Source organism: Cyanistes caeruleus, chromosome 4, assembly GCF_971803275.1.
Source record: "Cyanistes caeruleus chromosome 4, bCyaCae1.hap1.1, whole genome shotgun sequence".
Classification (NCBI taxonomy): domain Eukaryota; kingdom Metazoa; phylum Chordata; class Aves; order Passeriformes; family Paridae; genus Cyanistes; species Cyanistes caeruleus.
In genome coordinates, this window is record NC_141704.1 from 7614194 (window position 1) to 7631640 (window position 17447).

General features: G+C 47.6%; 2 protein-coding genes across 6 annotated transcripts in view; one reads left to right on the forward strand and one right to left on the reverse strand.

Moving 5' to 3' along the window:
- Nucleotides 1-3229: 3229 nt before the first annotated feature.
- Nucleotides 3230-11715, forward strand: TMEM243 (transmembrane protein 243). Of its 2 annotated transcripts, none has more exons than XM_086886596.1 (4): nt 3230-3366; nt 9144-9194; nt 10018-10122; nt 11208-11715. In XM_086886596.1, exons 1-4 carry the CDS (start codon nt 3289-3291, stop codon nt 11328-11330), a joined length of 357 nt encoding a protein of 118 aa, XP_086742722.1. In that variant the 5' UTR covers nt 3230-3288; the 3' UTR covers nt 11331-11715. The 2 variants fall into 2 exon arrangements, with proteins under 2 accessions (XP_086742722.1, XP_086742721.1); XM_086886595.1 differs by lacking the exon at nt 3230-3366 and adding an exon at nt 5124-5302.
- Nucleotide 11716: 1 nt separating this feature from the next.
- DMTF1 (cyclin D binding myb like transcription factor 1) overlaps nt 11717-17447 on the reverse strand; it is a 28494-nt gene continuing 22763 nt past the window's right edge. For 2 of the 4 annotated variants that reach the window (XM_086886593.1, XM_086886592.1), the window contains 3 exons: nt 16767-17066; nt 13587-13734; nt 11717-13076 (listed from right to left, as the gene is read on the reverse strand). In XM_086886593.1, the coding sequence (XP_086742719.1) occupies nt 12967-13076; nt 13587-13734; nt 16767-17066 (558 nt within the window). In that variant the 3' untranslated portion in view covers nt 11717-12966. Of the gene's footprint in view, nt 13077-13586; nt 13735-16679; nt 17067-17447 lie in introns of all 4 variants that reach the window. The other 2 variants (XM_086886594.1, XM_086886591.1) reach the window with 1 other exon arrangement.

Sequence of the window (17447 nt, forward strand, 5' to 3'; positions counted from 1 at the left end):
TTAGAAGCCCCAGCGCATTAGATCACTTGAAAGGACACACAGAGCATCTGGGAGCCAGGTCAGTGAAGGGCTGAAGGCAGCACTGCCTGCCCAGATGAGTTACTGACCTCCACCCTGGGACTCCAACAGCCAGCTAGTGAGTTACAGAGGCAGCAGCATCAGTGACAGTGATATATAATTATCCTTGGAATATACTGAAATTTTCATATATGTGCTGAATTAAACCTTCACCCAGAGTGCAGAGAAAAACACATGATGACTTTTAATAGAAACAAAATATTAGACAGGAGAAAGCATATAGTCTTTTATAATCAATGATGCTGATGCTCTGGAGAGACTCCAAAGCTCTCTGCAATTTATGGGCCAAATCTGTTTCTAGAAAGTAATGCCAGGAATATTTTTGAGGAAGGAGAGCTAAAGCTCGGCATGTAAACCTTGGAACTGCAGTAACAGACACAGCCAGCTGCGATAAATGTAAAACACACTAAATAACACCAAGGGAGTTGTATCCAAGCTGAGCAGTAAAAATCTTTCCAATGTTAAACCATCCAAGATTTCCTTGGATATTACTTCCTCCATTAAAAAGCAGGTTGTTTTTTATTTCAGACCTGAGAAGCATAGGTACTTTCCACTGAAGATTGATATACTTACTTTGAATTGTAGAAGGAAGTGAATCTGTTTGGTCTGTTTGAGCTCTAATTGAGCTACATTAGTAGCTCAATTAGACTCTCATCAAATTAGAGCTGCTGTCTACGAAGTGATCACATCACCCAGGAAGCACTTTGATGCACAACTGAGTGGTCCAGGTGGGAGAAATGTAGATTGGTTAAGTGGAGAAGATGTGTAGCACTCAAAAACCAAGATATTCTAATAAAATATGGGCTGAGAAATAAGTAACTCCCTTGTTCCAATATTCACTGACTATTGATTCATTGACTATTATGTGCAAGTAGTAATTTGTGGTTTTCAGCAAATTTTGCCTGTGTTTTGCATTTGTTTTCAGTTATTCAGTGGATGTGGACAAAGGTTATGTCCCTTTGTCCCACAGAGCCATAACTCCCAAGTACAAATGCAGTACGTGATGCAGGGCACTGCCACAGCCACCCCCCTTCAGCACTGCCATGCCCCAGCCAGGCCCTACAACCCCCTCAATGTATAATCTGGGCACAGCCAGAGCCTGCCCAGGAATATAATTAATATACAAGTACTGAAAAGGAGCACAGAACTAACTGTTCTGTAGGTCAAGAGCACTTGTGTGTCAGGAAGCCACATCCTTCATACCATGGGATTGTTTTTTTCCAAGTGGCTCAAGAGAACATGAAGAGTTTCTCCACTGAGTGCTGGAGACCCTTCTTCCCCAGCGCTTACCCTGGGAATGACCACTGGAGGTTACAGGAGGCCTTTGTGCCTTCCCACCCAGTTCTTCAGCTGAGGACACAGTCAAGCTCCTTGAAACTGTGGTAATTGTCCAGCCTTACCCGAATTCAGTACTTTTCACCTTTGAAGCGGCGGCGCTTTGGTCTCCGAGCGCGTTGAGCGCAGAGGCTGAGAGCAGATCGAGTGTTCCCGAGCCCTGTGTGCACAGCACGGCCCCAGGTCAAGCGGCCCCGGCAGCACTTGTGACCTAAAATGACAGAAATGTTTCGCAAGAGAAGTGGCTGATTTCGCTGGGCTCTTGCTCAAGAGCTGGGGAGCTCCCAGGAGCCCTGAGCAGCGGCCTAGGGGGGACCTTGGTGACAGGAATTGGAGCCAGCGACTGAACAACTGCTCTGGCAGTTCATGTCTGCAGCTGGTGTTCTTCTTTCTCATCTTTTCACCTGCAGACCTGGCCTGGGAATCATTTCCATCCAGCAAGAAAGAAATGGCCATGCTATTTCTGCTGAATTCCAGTGGTATTTAGGGGAGTTTGTCTTTTAGGGCAAAAAAGCCCCCTGGAATTCCTGGAGATGTGCATGGCAGGGAGAACACAGAGCTTGTTTGAACAAAAAACTTAAAATCTGTCCTGGAAGCCACATTTAATGCACCTTAATTGGTTCATTTTCATCATAAAATGCACTTTAAGAAAGGTTGTATCCATGATGGTCTGGGGGACATCCAAGAGGAAAGCTATTCGCTGAGACAAAGTGATATAAATAGAAAAAATTGAATTAATTAAACAGAAAAGAATCCCAAACCAACAAAAAATAGTTTAAATAAAAATTCAAATATAAATAAAAATTAAAATGTAAATAAAAATATAAATAGAAAATTAAAATAAATTAACTAAAAAATAACAACAAAATAACGCCCCCCAGGCTTTCTCAAATGCAAACCCATCATCAGCTCCAAAGGAGCAGTAGCAGCAGCAGCAACAGTATATGGCATAACTTCAGCTAAGGAATGTATACAGCAAAAGTGTTTTATTGCCACCAATCCCAGCCCCAGGAATAATCCCTCTCTTTTATTTAGTTTAGGTGGCCAACTGATGTAGGGAACTGGGAAGAGCACATGTAAATTCATTTTTCAGCTCTAGCATGATCAGATATTTATAAATAAATAAATAAAAGAAATATATAAATATATAAAAAAACTCTTCTAAAAAAAGTAAAATAGTATAAAGTAAAAATAAAATAAATTACAAAACAAGAAAAATAAACCAGCTAGATAATGAAGGTTAGGTTGGATATCAGGAAAAGGTTTTACACCCAGAGGGTGGCTGGGCACTGGAGCAGGCTCCTCAGGGCAGTGCTCAGAGCACCGGGTCTGGCAGAGCTCAGGAAGGGCTTGGACGATGCTCTCAGGCACAGGGTGAGCGCTGTGGGGTGCCCTGTGCCCGGCCAGGAGCCGGACTGATGTTACCTGTGGGGCCCTTCCAACTCAGGATATTCTGCTTCTGTGATTCTGTGGGACTAAAACACAACAAAGGAAAAGAAAATAATTTTTTAAAAAAAAGAATAATAAAACCTATAATAAGAAAAATCAAATCGAATCAAAACCGAAGCAAATCAAGCTCCTTTCTCCAAGCTGCTGCGTCATCATCCCTAATGAGATTTGCTCAAATACCGCAACTTTGTTGAGCAACAAATCGGCACAGTCAGCGCCAGCGCCGCCCCTCCCGTTCCCGCGCGGGCGGGGCGGGGCGGGGCGGTCTCGCGGGCGGGGCGGTCTCGCGGGCGGGGCGGGGCGGTCTCGCGGGCGGGGCGGGGCGGGGCGGGCGCGCGGGCAGCGCGGGGCGCGGAGCGGCCGCGCAGGGGCGGCGCAGCATGAGCGGGCGCCCCCCCGCGGCCGCCGGCGCAGCGCCCCCGCGCCATGGAGGGATTCCCCGCCCGCGGGTACGGCACCGGCGGCGCGGACAACCGGCCGCTCTTCGGGGAGACCTCGGCCAGGGTAAGGGACAGCGCTCCGCCACGCCAGCGGCCACCCCCGGCACCCCCTGCCCCGAAACAACCCCCCGCCAAAGCAAACCGCAGCGGACGAAATGCAGCAGAAAGTCCCGTAGTGGCCCCCCTCCCCACCCTCCCGGCGTAAAAGCCCCCCGGTAATGAGGAGCCTCCTCCCCGGCCGCCCCGGATAGCGGCAGCTCCCCACCCCCTGTCCCCGGGCTCGGCACGGAGCGCCGCAGGCAGCCGGCCCGCCCGAGCGAGGAACCTGCCCGAATCCTGCGAGCAAATTTAAAAACCCCATGAAATAAGAAAGAATCCTCAGTTCCCCTTCACCACAGCATCAAAAATCAGAAAGGCTGCACCCCAGTGGAAAATTATAAAAGGAGCCCCCCAAATTCCAAAAGAAGGAAAAGCTTCAAATTGGCGTAATTGTAAAAAAAAAAACCCAAAAAACTGAAATAAAACATAAACAAGCATCTCCCGATTAGTGCCCAAACCAGAAATAATCCATCAAACCCACCCCAGACGAACACGGCCCCAAATTTAAAAAAATTCAAACCATATATCCGGAACTGATCCTCCCCAGCAAGACCCCCTCCCCAAATGAAAAACTCACAAAACATTCCCTCCCCAGGAAATCAACTTTCAAATAATCCTCCCCAAACCAACGTCCCCCAAAACTCTACCGGGAACTCGGGGCTCGGGGTCCCAGGGCCGGGGGGACCCTCGGAGTGGGGCTGGGCAGGGCTTTGGGCACGGGCAGGGGCTCCCACAGCCCTGCAGCCCCTCAGGCCGGGGCTCGGCGGCTGCAGCCCCCCAGGCTGCCTCTCACCCACTTTGGGGGGTCTTTGCTGGGCATGGGCATGGGGGGATGCGTTTGGTGACTTCCTGGGAACTGGTTTTTCTGCCGGGCTGGAGGAGCCGGCGGTGGCTGTCCTTGGCGGCCGTGAGGCAGCAGCGGCTCCTCAGGTGTCAATCCCCGAAAGCCGCTCTGCTCCCGGGGCTGGGCCGGGCCGGGGGCTCCTGGGGCTGCCCGGCATCGGGATCCCTCGGGAACCACGATACCTGGAGGTGTCACAGCGTCCGTCCGACACTTGGGGTTGTCCCCTGTCAGGAGAGGTTACTCACACTCGTGTGTGTTTGGGGGCGCAGGCTGAAACTGCCTGAGATTATTCACAAGTGTATCAAATGCATCACCGCCCTCCCTGCAAGAACTCGGAACAGCGTGCTGCTACGATTATAATGTTTAATGAAAACAAAGTGATACCAACCGGATTTTCGGGGAAACATAGAGTGATGTGGCATAGGAGGACAGGCAGGACCCCAAGGAGACGAACTGAGGGGGGACAGGTATCCCCCACCAGCAGCTGCTGGCCCTGATGGGGAGTGCTGGAGCAAAGGGTACCCTTGGTGGAGCAGTGCCCTGCTGGGTCCTGCCGGACAGTCCTTGGTCAGGCATTTTGGGCACTTCTGGGGACTGGGGTGTGTCAGGAGCAGGAAAGCTGTCCTGGCAGGTAACTCCCAAACTTTTCAGCCCAGGTTAAACCTTCGATCCCTGATCCATGTCTTTTTCCAGCTATGCCTCTGCTCGTAAAGGAGAGCGGTAAATAATAAACGTGGGATGCCAATTTCGGCTCCTGGGCTCTATCATGGGCTCCTGCACGTCACCCCTGCCTGTCTCCCGTGGCTGTTTTGGAAGCTGTCAGACGGGCCGAGCAGCCCATGTCCGTGTCCGACAGACGAGGCACCGCTGTGCTGGCCAGGGGTCGTTTCCTCCCCGATCCGCTGGGGTTGCTTAGGAACAGACGCCGGGGAGGTCCCGAGCTGGAACGTTCTGTGTGTCAGAAATGGAGAAGCTAAACTTTGCCTTTAAATGGGAGCAGGTCTGCCGGGAGAAGTGCGTCTGCCCCCGCCCCAGCTCTGCTTTTGGGTCTCTGCAGGTGATGGCTGATGCAGGCAAACTGAGATCCTCTGCTCGGGCTGGGGCCCCAGGGAGGGGCAGGGGCAGTGCTTGTGCCCTGCACCCAGAATGAGGGGTCTCCCACCCTTGCCAGCAGTTGGAAATGGATGTAGAAATAGGGATTCCCTCTTTCTTGCCTTCTTGCACTCTCCTGGTCTCCAAGCTGGTGACTTTGAGGGTAAAGCCCCTCTGTGGGGATGGCAGAGCTGGGCAGCAGTGTCCTCCTCCTTGCCCTGCCGTGGTCCAGCTGCTCCTGCCAAGCTCGCTGTCCCCTGCGACTGCTGAGCAGGGATGGGGCAAAACGGTACCAAAGAAGTGGCTGGTGGAAGAGGGAGTGTAGGAACACAGCAGCGATGAGTGCCAGCGCTGTGGATTCGGCTGTGGTTTCCAGGGATGCAGCACTGGCAGTGAAGGGCTGAGACAATGCAAAGGCACAGCAGCACTGTGGCAAAGAGGGGACAGAGTGCCACAGGTGCAGCATTTCTCAGGAAAGAAGTTGAAAGCTGGGTTCCTCCATAGTGGGAGCATTTGGGTGGGTGGAAATTATTGCTATGGGTTGGAAGCAGAAAGCGATAGAGAGACTGAGGAGCTCGGGATGGGAATGATGAGCTTTTGAGGACACACCAGGAAGTCCCCATGTCATGGGTGGGTGGCCAGGATGGCCCTGAGCACAGCCTGTATTGCCTGCAATGGCACAAGGCTGGGTCTGGCACTGCATTCAGGTATCCCCTACGGCTGCAGCGGGCTGCAATGGCTGCTGACCATCTGGACTTGCTGATGTAAGGCATAAAAATGGCCTTTCTGTCACTCCTGCAGAGATGGCACCAGGTACCCACGCTCCAGGGAACCTGCCCATTCCCTTATCCTGGCCAAGCCTCTGCCAGGACCCCTGTGGGCTCAGCCCACATGCTGCTAATTTGGAGGATTTAAGGATGGAAGGTGCTGAGCTGGAATGGAGCGAAGAGCAAAGCTGCCACTCTGTCAAAGCCTGTGAAGGGAGTGTAGACATAGTCTCAGTCTGGCCTCAGTTTCCCTGCTGCTCCAAGTAACCTTGACCCAGATCCTAAAGAATCCTGGACTGTGCCCTCCTGCTTTGCAAGATTTGGCACTTCCTGACCTTATATGCCTTTCCCAGAGGCAGATGGAGGGAGACCCCTGCACTGCAGAAGCTCCCTGGGAGAAGTCCAAAGCCTCCATCCTGCAACACCCTCCCCAGAGCAGGAGGAGAGGGCAGAAACCCTCGTGTTTCAAAATGCATCTTGTGCAACAGTGAAACATGGAATTCATCTCCTGTCTGGCCAGCAGCTCGCTACGTTTCAGCTGGCTGGCTGAATGGGGACCCCATGGAGGCATGCTGGGCTGTATCAGGAGGTGGTGTGTGTGTGCCAGTACCCTGTGCTGGTCCAGGTGACCTCAAGCAGCTGCAGGCTCTCTGTTTTGGTATGCCTGCTGGGTTTTTTTGTCTTTTTACTCTAACAGCTATTACGGCACATAGTGATGCTGGAGAAAAATCCTTCCTGAATCAGCTGTGCTGGTTGTGAGAGCCGGCTGTGCCAGCTGGGTGACATGCAGGACACAAGGCTCACCACAGCAGTTTCTGTGTGCCCAGTATCCAGGAGTGTCTGCCCGGGCTGGGCTGTGCACTCGGACACCGTGTGGAGGTGAAAGGCTCCGTCATCCCCAATCCCTTTAGCCGTCTTGGCCTCTGCTTGAGTATTTTTAACCTTTTTGCTGTGCTAAGCTGCCTGGGGCTGAAGTGTCAGCGGGCACTGAGGAATACAGCCTCTCACTGCTTTGCCAAGCCCAGGATTTCAGGATCAGTGTCTCTAATCCCTGGATCCTGAAATACCTTCTTCTGCCAGCAGCGCATTTGGAAAATGTGAGTGACCGCAGGTTTAGGCACGGGAAGGGGATGCCTTGGCCACAGGGACTGGGTGCCACGTGCTCCACTCCCAGCACCTGTACCTGATCCGGCTGTCCCTGGAAGTCCAGCAGCCAGCAGTGTGAGATGAGAGGCCCCTGTGCTGGGGGATGCTCTCTCCCACACTGAAACAGTCAGGAGAGAAAAGCTCCATGCTCGCTGTCAAGTCTGACCCCTTGTTTTCTCCTGCCAGTCCAGTCTGTCCTCGTGCAGTGGGTCTCTGGTTAATCAGGAGCACAGTCATGGCTGAGTTTCTGGATGGTGATTGAGTGTGTGTCCATCCCTCTGAGCTCTGCAGAGCTGGCTGTGGCAGTGCTCACCAGGTGAGCTCTGCAGGTTGGTGACCCACTGTTGTGCAGCTGGCTCCCTGGCATTCATTCCCTGCTGTTTCTGCTGCTGTATCACCAGCTCTGTGTGCAGAAATGCTGGTGAGGAGAAGGGGTTTGTGCCTGGCTGGTGAGGACCTTGCACAGGGGATGTTGGTGACAATTTCCTATGGAGAGGAGTCACTTCCCACTGCTGCAGCCACTGCTGTTCCCCCACAGACTGGGGCCTCGGAGCTACAGGAGCATCAGTGGTTTGGTTTTATTAAGAGGAGTTTGGGTCTAATAGAAGAGGTTTCTTTTCAAAGAGTCTGCTTGCTGTGGCCCTATCCCTTGGGGAACACAACCAGGGCACAGCATCCACCTGTTCCTGAACCACCTTAACGTGAGCTCCACAAAGCCAGGGCAGGTGGTGTCCCACAAAACCATGACTTGCTGCTCTCTCCTCTTTGCTTTCTTCTAGTGCCCTGCTGCTGTCATGTGTTACTTCTTCATGGCCTGGGACTCCTCCCTCTACAAATCCAAATTCTAGGAGGGAGGAAGGGTGCAAGAGCAGGTGGAGGGAAGCCTGTGTTGCCCTGCCTGCTGGCTGGGATATCTTGGGCAAAATGCTTTCACTGCTCAAACTCTTTTCTCACTTTCCTTTTACCATGACTACTTAATGACTCTCAGTATAATTAATCGGTGTCTGGGGTGTTTTCTCTGCACATTTTTTCTGCTGTAGCTGTTCTTTTAGCTGTTGTCAGCTATCTGGGATGTCACACCTGGCTGTGTGCAGCCCAGTCCGATCGTGGCGATACATATCTATACTCAGAGCAGCACCAGGGAGGAGGCAGTGTGCTGGCAGGGATTGGAATATTCTCATTTTCCTTTGTTTTTTTTACTCCAGAAGGTTCATCAGCCATGGGTGCTCCTCTGAGCCCGTGGTCACAGAGCCCAGTGTCACAGCCAGTCCCTGCCCTGATGCCACTGGGATGTGACTGTGATGCTGTCACTGAGAGATCTTTCTTCCCAGGTGCAAAAATCTGTATCCTCCCAGTTGTTCTATACTGAGCAGAAGCAGCAGAAAGAAGTGTGGGGGGATATCTGTCTGTCCAAGCAGAGCCACTGTGTGGCATCTTCAGATCTGCTGGTGTTAGGTGGAGCATTTGAGGTGTGGGCAATGCTTCACCTCCTTGCCAACAGCCCACAAATTCCCACCTAAGATTCTATCAATCTATTAATTCTCAGGCTGTGAGGCTAAAAAAAGATTTTTCTGACAACCTCCATCTGTGCACTCCCACTTTAAAAAAAAAGATTTAAATATAATTTGCACAACTGTAATAATTTGGATATAGTGGAGAAGCCATTTGCAAATGAGCAAACCTGCTGCACGAAGCCTTGACCAGCACAGCCTCCCTGGGGAAGAAACCTTCCTGTGTGGCAGAGCTGACCATGGAGCCCTGATGGTGTCCTGGGGATAACGTGGATCCTGGCTGATGCTCTCAGTGTTGTTGGTTAATGCTCTGATGTATATGGTTTGGGGTTTTTTTTGTTGTTGGTTTTTTAGGTACACATAACACTTCTCTCTTCTTCAGGACAGAATCATCAATCTAGTTGTTGGTGGCTTAACAACCTTGCTGCTTGTAGTAAGTATCTCCAATCCCACTCATCCATGTTGCACCTTGAACTGGCAGGGAGAAAACCAGAATTCCTCTCCAAAAATGGGTGGTGAAACTTCCAGTGACCAAAGAGGCTCTGATTTAGGGGAAGCAGTTGTTTTGGAACATATCTGTCTTTTGAACCTCTGACAACAGAAGGGGAATACCTTTAAGAGCTGCAATAAAATCCTTGAAGTTCCCTGGTAGATTGTCCCTCCTGGCTGAACATGAGGCTGGGTGAGACAACAAAGCATTTATGTGCCAGGAGAGCGTGTTTGCTTCCATTTCCTTCTATTTATGATTTATTGTCCTCTATTTATGGCTTATATAAGTCTTTCCAAAGTTTATCCCTTTGTGTTGAGCTGTGCTTTCCCCAAGCTGAAGACAAACCCAGTGCTGTTAGTGGTGTGGTCCACAGGGGGATTGTTGGAGGGCTGAGGTGCAGGGAGGCTGTGGGGACAGGGGAGGTGCCAGCTGGTGGAACACTTGGCTGAAGGGATGCTCCTGCGTGGCCAGTGTGCACCCCTGGGCCTGATGGCTTCATGGCTACTTGGAGGGTGCTTTCTGGCAATAAGCCAGCGTTGCAAAGCTTTCATCTTTTTTTCCACTCTTCTCAGTGTGCAGCTGTATCAAAGCAGTTTTCCTCCAGACTTGCACATTTTCCTTCAGCTCCTCAGGGGTGGGAGTCAGAGACCAGGGAGGGGTGTGCAGATCAGGATGTGAGCGCTGTGGTGCTCCAGCCCTTGGGCTGAGCCTCTTCTCACTGCAGCTCTGGCCAGTGAAATCTTTATCTTTGTTTTCCCCCATACAGGTCACTCTAATCAGTGCTTTTGTCTTCCCGCAACTACCTCCAAAACCTGTGAATGTATTTTTTGCTTTCTGCATCTCCTTGTGTTGCATTTCTGCTGGCATTCTTGTAAGTACCGCCACGTTTGCCGTGCTTTTGAATCAATGGCTCTGAATAAAATCTGCTTTATGTGGTGCTGCCTTCTCTTTTACACTCTCCTAGAAAAGCTTTCCTGCCTCCGTAACACAAGCTGACAATGAGGGAGTGGTAATGAGTTTTGTATTTACTGCAGAGTAAAAGTGTGTGAACTGAGCCAACTCCTGCAGCCTAGCTGTGGTGTAAGACTTGTCACCTCTGTGGCACTGCCACCTGTAGCTGCCAGGGGAGACACAGAGCAGGAAAACAGGGATCAGAGCACTGAAATGGGAGTGCAGAGATGGACTGTGCTGCAGAAGACATTTGAAGTGGGATCAGCGATGCACTTGCATTAGTCAGTGACATTTCAAACAGAGGGGATGAGTTACAGGGGTAGGAAGCTACAGGAAGTGGAAGATGTTCCTCTACTCAGCAACTGCAGAATTCCAAGGAAGCTGCTCCCAAGCACTGGCAAAGGGAACTGGCAGGTCTGAGTTCATAGAATCACAGAATGGTTTGGGTTGGAAGGGGCTGTCAAAAGAATATCTAGTCCAATGCCCCTTACATGGGCAGGCACATTGGTGAATCCTTCTGCTGTAGCTTTTCACACTTGGAGTATTCTCCTTCTTGCAGCTGTGACCTGGAACAGCCCTGAACCCCTCACTGCTGGGAACACTGGCAAGTTGCTCTTCAGTGCCTGCTCAGTCCCAGTTTTTGATCCTGCAGCTGGTGGCCAGGACTCTGCCCAGAATAGACTGTGTTAGTGCAAAGCTGATGTTTATCCTCATCCACCAGGGTGTAGCCAGCTTTGAGTGTTAAAACACCCCCAGCTAAGCCACCCACTCTCCCTCTCTTGTCAGCAAAGCTGACCAGACAGCGCATGTCCTCAGGGCCAGTTTCACATACAGACACACTCAGGTCTCTCTGGCCAGAGGAAGCTGGCTTGTTTTACAAACAAATGAAAGTTTGTTTTACAAACTCCCAAAACTAAATCTACAAGTTGCCAATTCAGTTACCAAAGAAAGTTTCCTCAGAATACTTGGCTTTTTGAAATAACACAAACTCCTTTTCTCTTCTAGATCTACTGGTATCGACAAGGAGACCTGGAACCCAAATTTAGAAATCTAATTTACTACATATTGTTTTCTATTGTCATGTTATGTATATGTGCCAACCTGTACTTCCATGAAGTGGGTAAATGAAGGACGTTGGGAATACCCAGCAATGATGCTACTGTGTCAGACTGCTTCCAGCTCAGCTCTCAGCTCTACTCGACATTTAAGTGAGAACCATCAGCCTGAGAGGAAAGAAGTGGGTTGTGCAAGGATAAATCAGTACATGATTTTCATGTAAATGTATATGTAATGTCCCTCTTGTTGGGGAGAATTATTGCCATAAGACGTGACATTCTGCTTTTTTTTGAAGAGCTACTGTTGCGCTTAATGAACATTCCAGTTGTACTGATGTTTCAGAATGGCACAAGCTTTTTCATTTTGGAAAAAAATGCACTTTTTTTATTACTGTACAAATAAACTGCAGCACTGAAAGGATCTGTGGCAGTATAAATAAATGGCATCTTACAGTCAAGTAAGACAAATACTCTTTATTTTGTTGAAACTGAATATACAATTATTTCTGTTCCCTAGGCAACCATTTAAAACTACAACTTATTTTTCACATTAACAAAACCACAGACTGAAAAAGACCAACTCTTGATTATGAAGAGCTAATTACAGAAATAAATAAAATAATTTATACAAGTCTTTAGTTTCTATAGCTTTTTCTCTTGATTCCTAGCTAACAGGCTGCTGTTCAGCCTAGTGTCTGTTTCAAACAACGTAGGAATTAATTGGCTTCTTTTGCCTCAGGGCCCTATGTCCAGACTCTCACAGAGCTATTCCTCCAAGACTTTGCCACCTTCACACCATTCCCATTGATTAACTTGCTGCATAAATCACATCTGGAGAGGTGGTTGGTAGTGTCAGGTAAACAGCGAGAGACAAACGTTCCAATCTACTCACAACAATCTCAAAATTCCAAGCTTGTGGGGGGAGGCCGGTGGGTCCCAGTAGCTTCCCTTTCTCATAGCCCTTCCCTTTGTGTTCAGCTTGCTGTAGTGATGAGAGAAAAGAAAAAAAAAAAAACAAAACAGGAAAAGATTTTCCACAAATGATCTTTCTGAGCTCTGTCCATTGCCAGCAACGGACTTCTCAGGAACAAGCAGACCAGGCAAGTCCCATAGGCTTCTGCCTTCTTCCTGTGCCACAGACATACTAACGAGTCAGGTGAGATGGGAATTCACACCACTGCTTCATGATGCTGCCCATGCTCCCTGAAGTCTTTGATGGAACTCGCTCCTTCCTGAAATGTAACAGTCTCTTACTCCATGTATTACAAGAGTCAGTAAGTGCAAAAATCCTCACCCATTCTTCATGAAACCTGTGCAAAGTAATACTTGCTGCAGCACTAAGAGGCTACAGTCCACAATCCTTGTCTTCTGTCCAGTTTTCCATGTGTGCAGTTCAGCACATCAGTAACAAGTCAGATCAGAAGTGACTGGATGGGTCTGAGCACTGTGAGCACTGCACCAGAGGCCCTTCAGAATACTGGACCACCCCAGTGAGATGTGGCACCTCAGGCCTTGGCTGGCGGCTCAGTCCTCCCTCCCGGATGAGGGAAACAGCCTGAGCAGAGAAAGTGCACCGTAGTCATTTCACACTGGAAGCTCCTGTTCAAAGAGACAGACCGTGACTGCTTTCTTTGGAAATGTGGCACAGAGTTGTAACTAATTTCACAATGCAAACATGATCAATAGAAAATGGACACCACTGCTGCTTCTCAGTGACAGCTCACTAAGTCCTCAACATCCTTTGAATCTTCCGAGTCAGGACTGCCCAACGATGAGCCAATAATGTGTGACCCATCTCCATGATGTTGTAAGATAGGATCTGCCAAGGGACAAAAAGCATTAGAACTATTGCTGTGCCATTATAACAAAATGTAAAATACAAACTTAGGAAATGTAGCCTGGAATTCTAACCAATTACAGGCAGTGTTGCTCAAACTAGGCAGTTTGCAATTTCTAGTTTCACAGCATCCCAGAACAGCTGGGTTTGGAAGGGACCTCTGGAGATCCTCTAGTCCAACCCCTTGCTAAAGTTGGTTCAGCTAGAGCACAGGAGCACATCCAGGTGGATACTGAGTATCTTTAGAGAAGGTAAGTGATGACCAATATGGATGCAGTGGTGTGACTCACATTTGCATCCACTGGGTATTACACTATCAGTGCTGACCCGCTGACGGCTCTACAGGGAGATCCTTCCTCTGGGGAGGAGTATTTGTTACGTTACTTGAAATTTCGTAGCACTGATATGTAAAATTATTTAAGAGAAAGCAAGGATCTTTGAAGTGTTGTCTGCAGAGACTCGAAAGCTCTTTAATGAAAGGGACTGTCATACCTGTGAGAGTTGTCAAGGGCAGGACTGATTCACTATCTATATCATCTGTTGCCTGGATAAAACCATGGGAAGAAGGAACAATAAGCACAGTCTCATCGTCTATTGTAGGCTGATCAACTTGTTCTTCTATTGTTGGGGAACCCAGGTCCTGCACAACACAGAACAGGCCATGAGAATGTATTCCTGGTAGCATAAACAAAAACCTGCATTGCTCAGCCATGTTCCACAGTAATACACTCTGGATTAATTTTACCTCATTAAATTAAAATGTCAGCACCTGAGATAGCTTATTTCAGCATTTACAGGGACACTTCATCTTAGTGCAGGCACCCAAAAAACAAGATGAGAAGAATTTTACCCTGTTGAGCAATGGTGGAGAGGAAGAGAGACACTGCAAGGTGGTGGCAAAACATTCCCTTGCAAGTCAAATATTATGTCTATGAAGACAAATTAGGCTTTTCCATTACTTGCTGTCTAGATGTTCTGAAACTGAAACATTACCTTTATTACCTGAAACTGAAGCATTACCTCCACAAACCCAACAGCTTTACCTTAAGTTTCACAATTTCTGTTGTTAAGTTTTAACTGACACTGAACATAGAGCTCAAAAGACCCACTTTATTTGCTGTGCCTTGCTTGGTCTGTCACTGGCTGGAGGTTGGCTCCAGACTTTTTTTGCTGAACCTCATGATACCAGAGGATTGACAACACACTGATTCTTTCCAGGTACAAGTTGTCAATACCCTAATCCTCTTCCAGTCCTGCCACTGCTGCTGCTGCCTCTTCCCTGGCTCCTGTGGTACTGAAATGGCAGCAACACATCTGGCTGACTCAGTGTCACGGCACACTTTTGGTTCCACAAATGCAATGAAGTCATCCCATGCAGTACTGCCAGCACCAGCAGAGATATTTGGATTCCAGTTTTTGTGTGGACCATGCGTAAGGTGTGGTCAAACATCAGGAATCCCTGATGTAGAATGGTAGCAACTGCTGCTGACACAATGGAAGGCACCTGGATTTATCACTGTTTTCAGAGGGAGCAGGAATTGTTTTGGAGAGGTTACAGCCCTCTATATTTAAGAAAATACTGATGTTCCTCTACCTTGTTTTTTGTAGGAAAACTTGTTTCCCTACATAACTCCACAGTGTTTTTGCAAAGGCAGCTGCCTGAAAACCCCTTCCCTGATGCTGCTGAAGAGGAGCTGACAACCTGTGCTGCAGCTCAATGAACTGCACTAAGTCCCATCCAGAAGGGCCTGACCTGCAGGAGCAGCTCTCAGCAGAGCACACAGCTCTGCCCACCAGCAGCACTGGGCTGCAAGGCTTGAAACTGGGAAGAGGAGGCGTGAAAAACTAAAGAAGCCATTGTGGCAAATGGGCACCTTTCCCAGCCAGAAATAATACAACCCTGCAGCATGACTGCCTGCCTCCCACTACCCACCCACAGTGACAATACAACCCTGGCAAGCTCATAAAAATAACACTGACTTAAAGAAAACAAAATTTAGGCATGTTTTTCTAGATACCTTTTCACTGAGAATTACTCACAGACAGTTCACTATTTCCTAGAATTTAAGTACACATGTCAAACTTGAATCTGACTTGAAAAGTAAGGCAAATTAGAATTACAAATTCAGTTTGTTTTTCTGTATATAAAAAAAAAGTTTAGTTTTACATTCTGCTAGCCATGAGCAATTTGTACAAAGTTAAATTAGGAACTAGGTTAATATCAAAAGTTTATTAATTCTACCTTGAGAAGCTGAAGTTGTAAAACAAGAATAGAAAGCTGATGGTCTGCCTCAAATGTTGAAAATCTTATCACAAGTATGTCAACCATGATACAGAAAGAGAAAAAGGAAAGAATAATCCCCAGCTTTGGATGTATTCAGGATTCAGATGCTTCTGTAGTAGCAAACCTGAGATGTACAAACATTCTCCCTTTTGTAAAAGCAAAATGGATATGCACTATTAGAAGCTTCTTCAAAGACCAAAGCATATTAATGATGGATTTTCAAGGCTGACAAAGCAGAAATGCAGCTACTGTAGAGAACAGTGTTCTAAAATACAGGAAGGGGTATTTCACTCTAATTCATCTTTTCCCAAATTCAAACCTGTAAAGGAAGACAAATTTTATACCCACTAAAGAGCGTTATCTTCTTTTTAGCATCTCTTTTTCTGTGACTTAGTCATTTTCATAATTCCAACAACTGAAAGATTGAGGAACTTAGTAAAACTCATTTCTGCATCTCATGTGTTAGAGATGAATAAATCTGAGGCCAGAAAGAGAAGTAGCTTAATGCTTTAAATTCCCATTTAAAAGATACTTGACTGGAGTAGTATGTTTAACAGAAGTCCTCAAAACTGGAAACTGAGGTACATCTTGAAGGATGTTATTACACTCATAAAGCAAAACCTAAACACTCTAGCTCACCTCACCTCAATCTATCTATTGATGCAGGTATGCTAAGCAACAGGAATCACCTGAAGGCAACTGTTCAGTGTCACCAATGTTCCAGCTTTCCAGTCACCATGCAGAAGTACCCTGAACAGTGAAGCAACTCCACAGCTAGTGAGGTGTTCAATGCTTCAGATAAAATCAAGTATAAGCCTCAGTACCAAATTAAATGCTGTTACTTTCATATTCATAACACACTAACGAAGCTCAAGGATAGAGGATCTCAGCAAATACTTGTAGAATGGTGATAATCACAGAATTGTTTGTATGGGAAGGGACCTTGAAGATCACTCAAAGCCCCATCCAATCTGCCCTTGAACATTTCCAGAGATGAGGCAGCCCACAGCTTCTCTGGACAACTTGTTCGAGTGTCTCACCACTCTCACAGGAAAGAACTTTCTCCTAATACCTCATCTAAACCTACATTCTTTCAGTTTGAAGCCATTCCCCCTTGTCCTGTCACTATATGTCACAACTCTTATGAATAGTCTCTCTCCATCCTTCTCCCTTCAGCTATCAATATAAATGAAATCACTGAGATATTTCAGATGAATAGCTTAACATAAAGGCCACAGATTCAATGAAATAATTCTCCGTGCAGAAATGGGGAAAATACCAAGTTTCATGCCCTCCCTTACCTCAGTAACGTAAGTGCTGGGTAAATCAGAGTGAGAATCCTCATTCTGTTTCAGGCTAGCATCAGCAATCTCCTCCTCAGTTCTTACCATAACTCCATCCATCAGTTCTCTACTATTCCTGCTGCTAAATTTGGAAGCATCATCTTCGTTGTAGGCTGACTGCTCTTCGTCACTCAGCTTGGACTGATGGATATCATGTGGGAAAGTATTTGTTCCTAGGGTGTCTGGAGGATCTGTCAGGTCAGCTGACTGAATGTCTGAATCCACAGTCAGTTCTGTCTGGGTGACAGAGGAGGAGATGTCTTCGGCAGCAACGGTGCGGATTATCACACTCGGCGTGTGGCACTGCACTGTGACGTTGTCACTTGTGTTTAACAAATGATCTGGCTGTGAGCAGCATTTGCAAAAAAAGAGACAAACAAAACCCCAAAAAAGGTCAGAGACTTTCCTGTAACTCTCTACATATCTTTCAAGCAAATACACGCAAAAGGATTCCAATTGCTAAGTATAGTTTAGAGTTTTATATACACAGTATATCAGCCCAGATCATCTGTTGACCTTTCCTGTTCCTAAAGGATAACTTTGTAGACTGAATGTGGTGTCATGTGTTAAGTCACAAATAAATACATAATAATATTAAAGAGGCAATCATTCAGGTGAGGATCACTGTAGATTCAAAAGGTCAGCATTCCACTGAATTTTTAATCACTTTTGCAATTCAATCTCCAGTTTGCTACTCCTTTCCTCCCTCTAACAAAAAGCAATACT

Coding starts and splice junctions, on each gene's coding strand:
- TMEM243 (XM_086886595.1), top strand. CDS start 5,210: ATGGAGAAGCTAAACTTTGCCTTTAAATGGGAGCAGGTCTGCCGGGAG. Junction 5,303..9,143: donor CTGCTTTTGGGTCTCTGCAG/GTGATGGCTGAT, acceptor TCTCTTCTTCAG/GACAGAATCATCAATCTAGT. Junction 9,195..10,017: donor TAACAACCTTGCTGCTTGTA/GTAAGTATCTCC, acceptor TCCCCCATACAG/GTCACTCTAATCAGTGCTTT.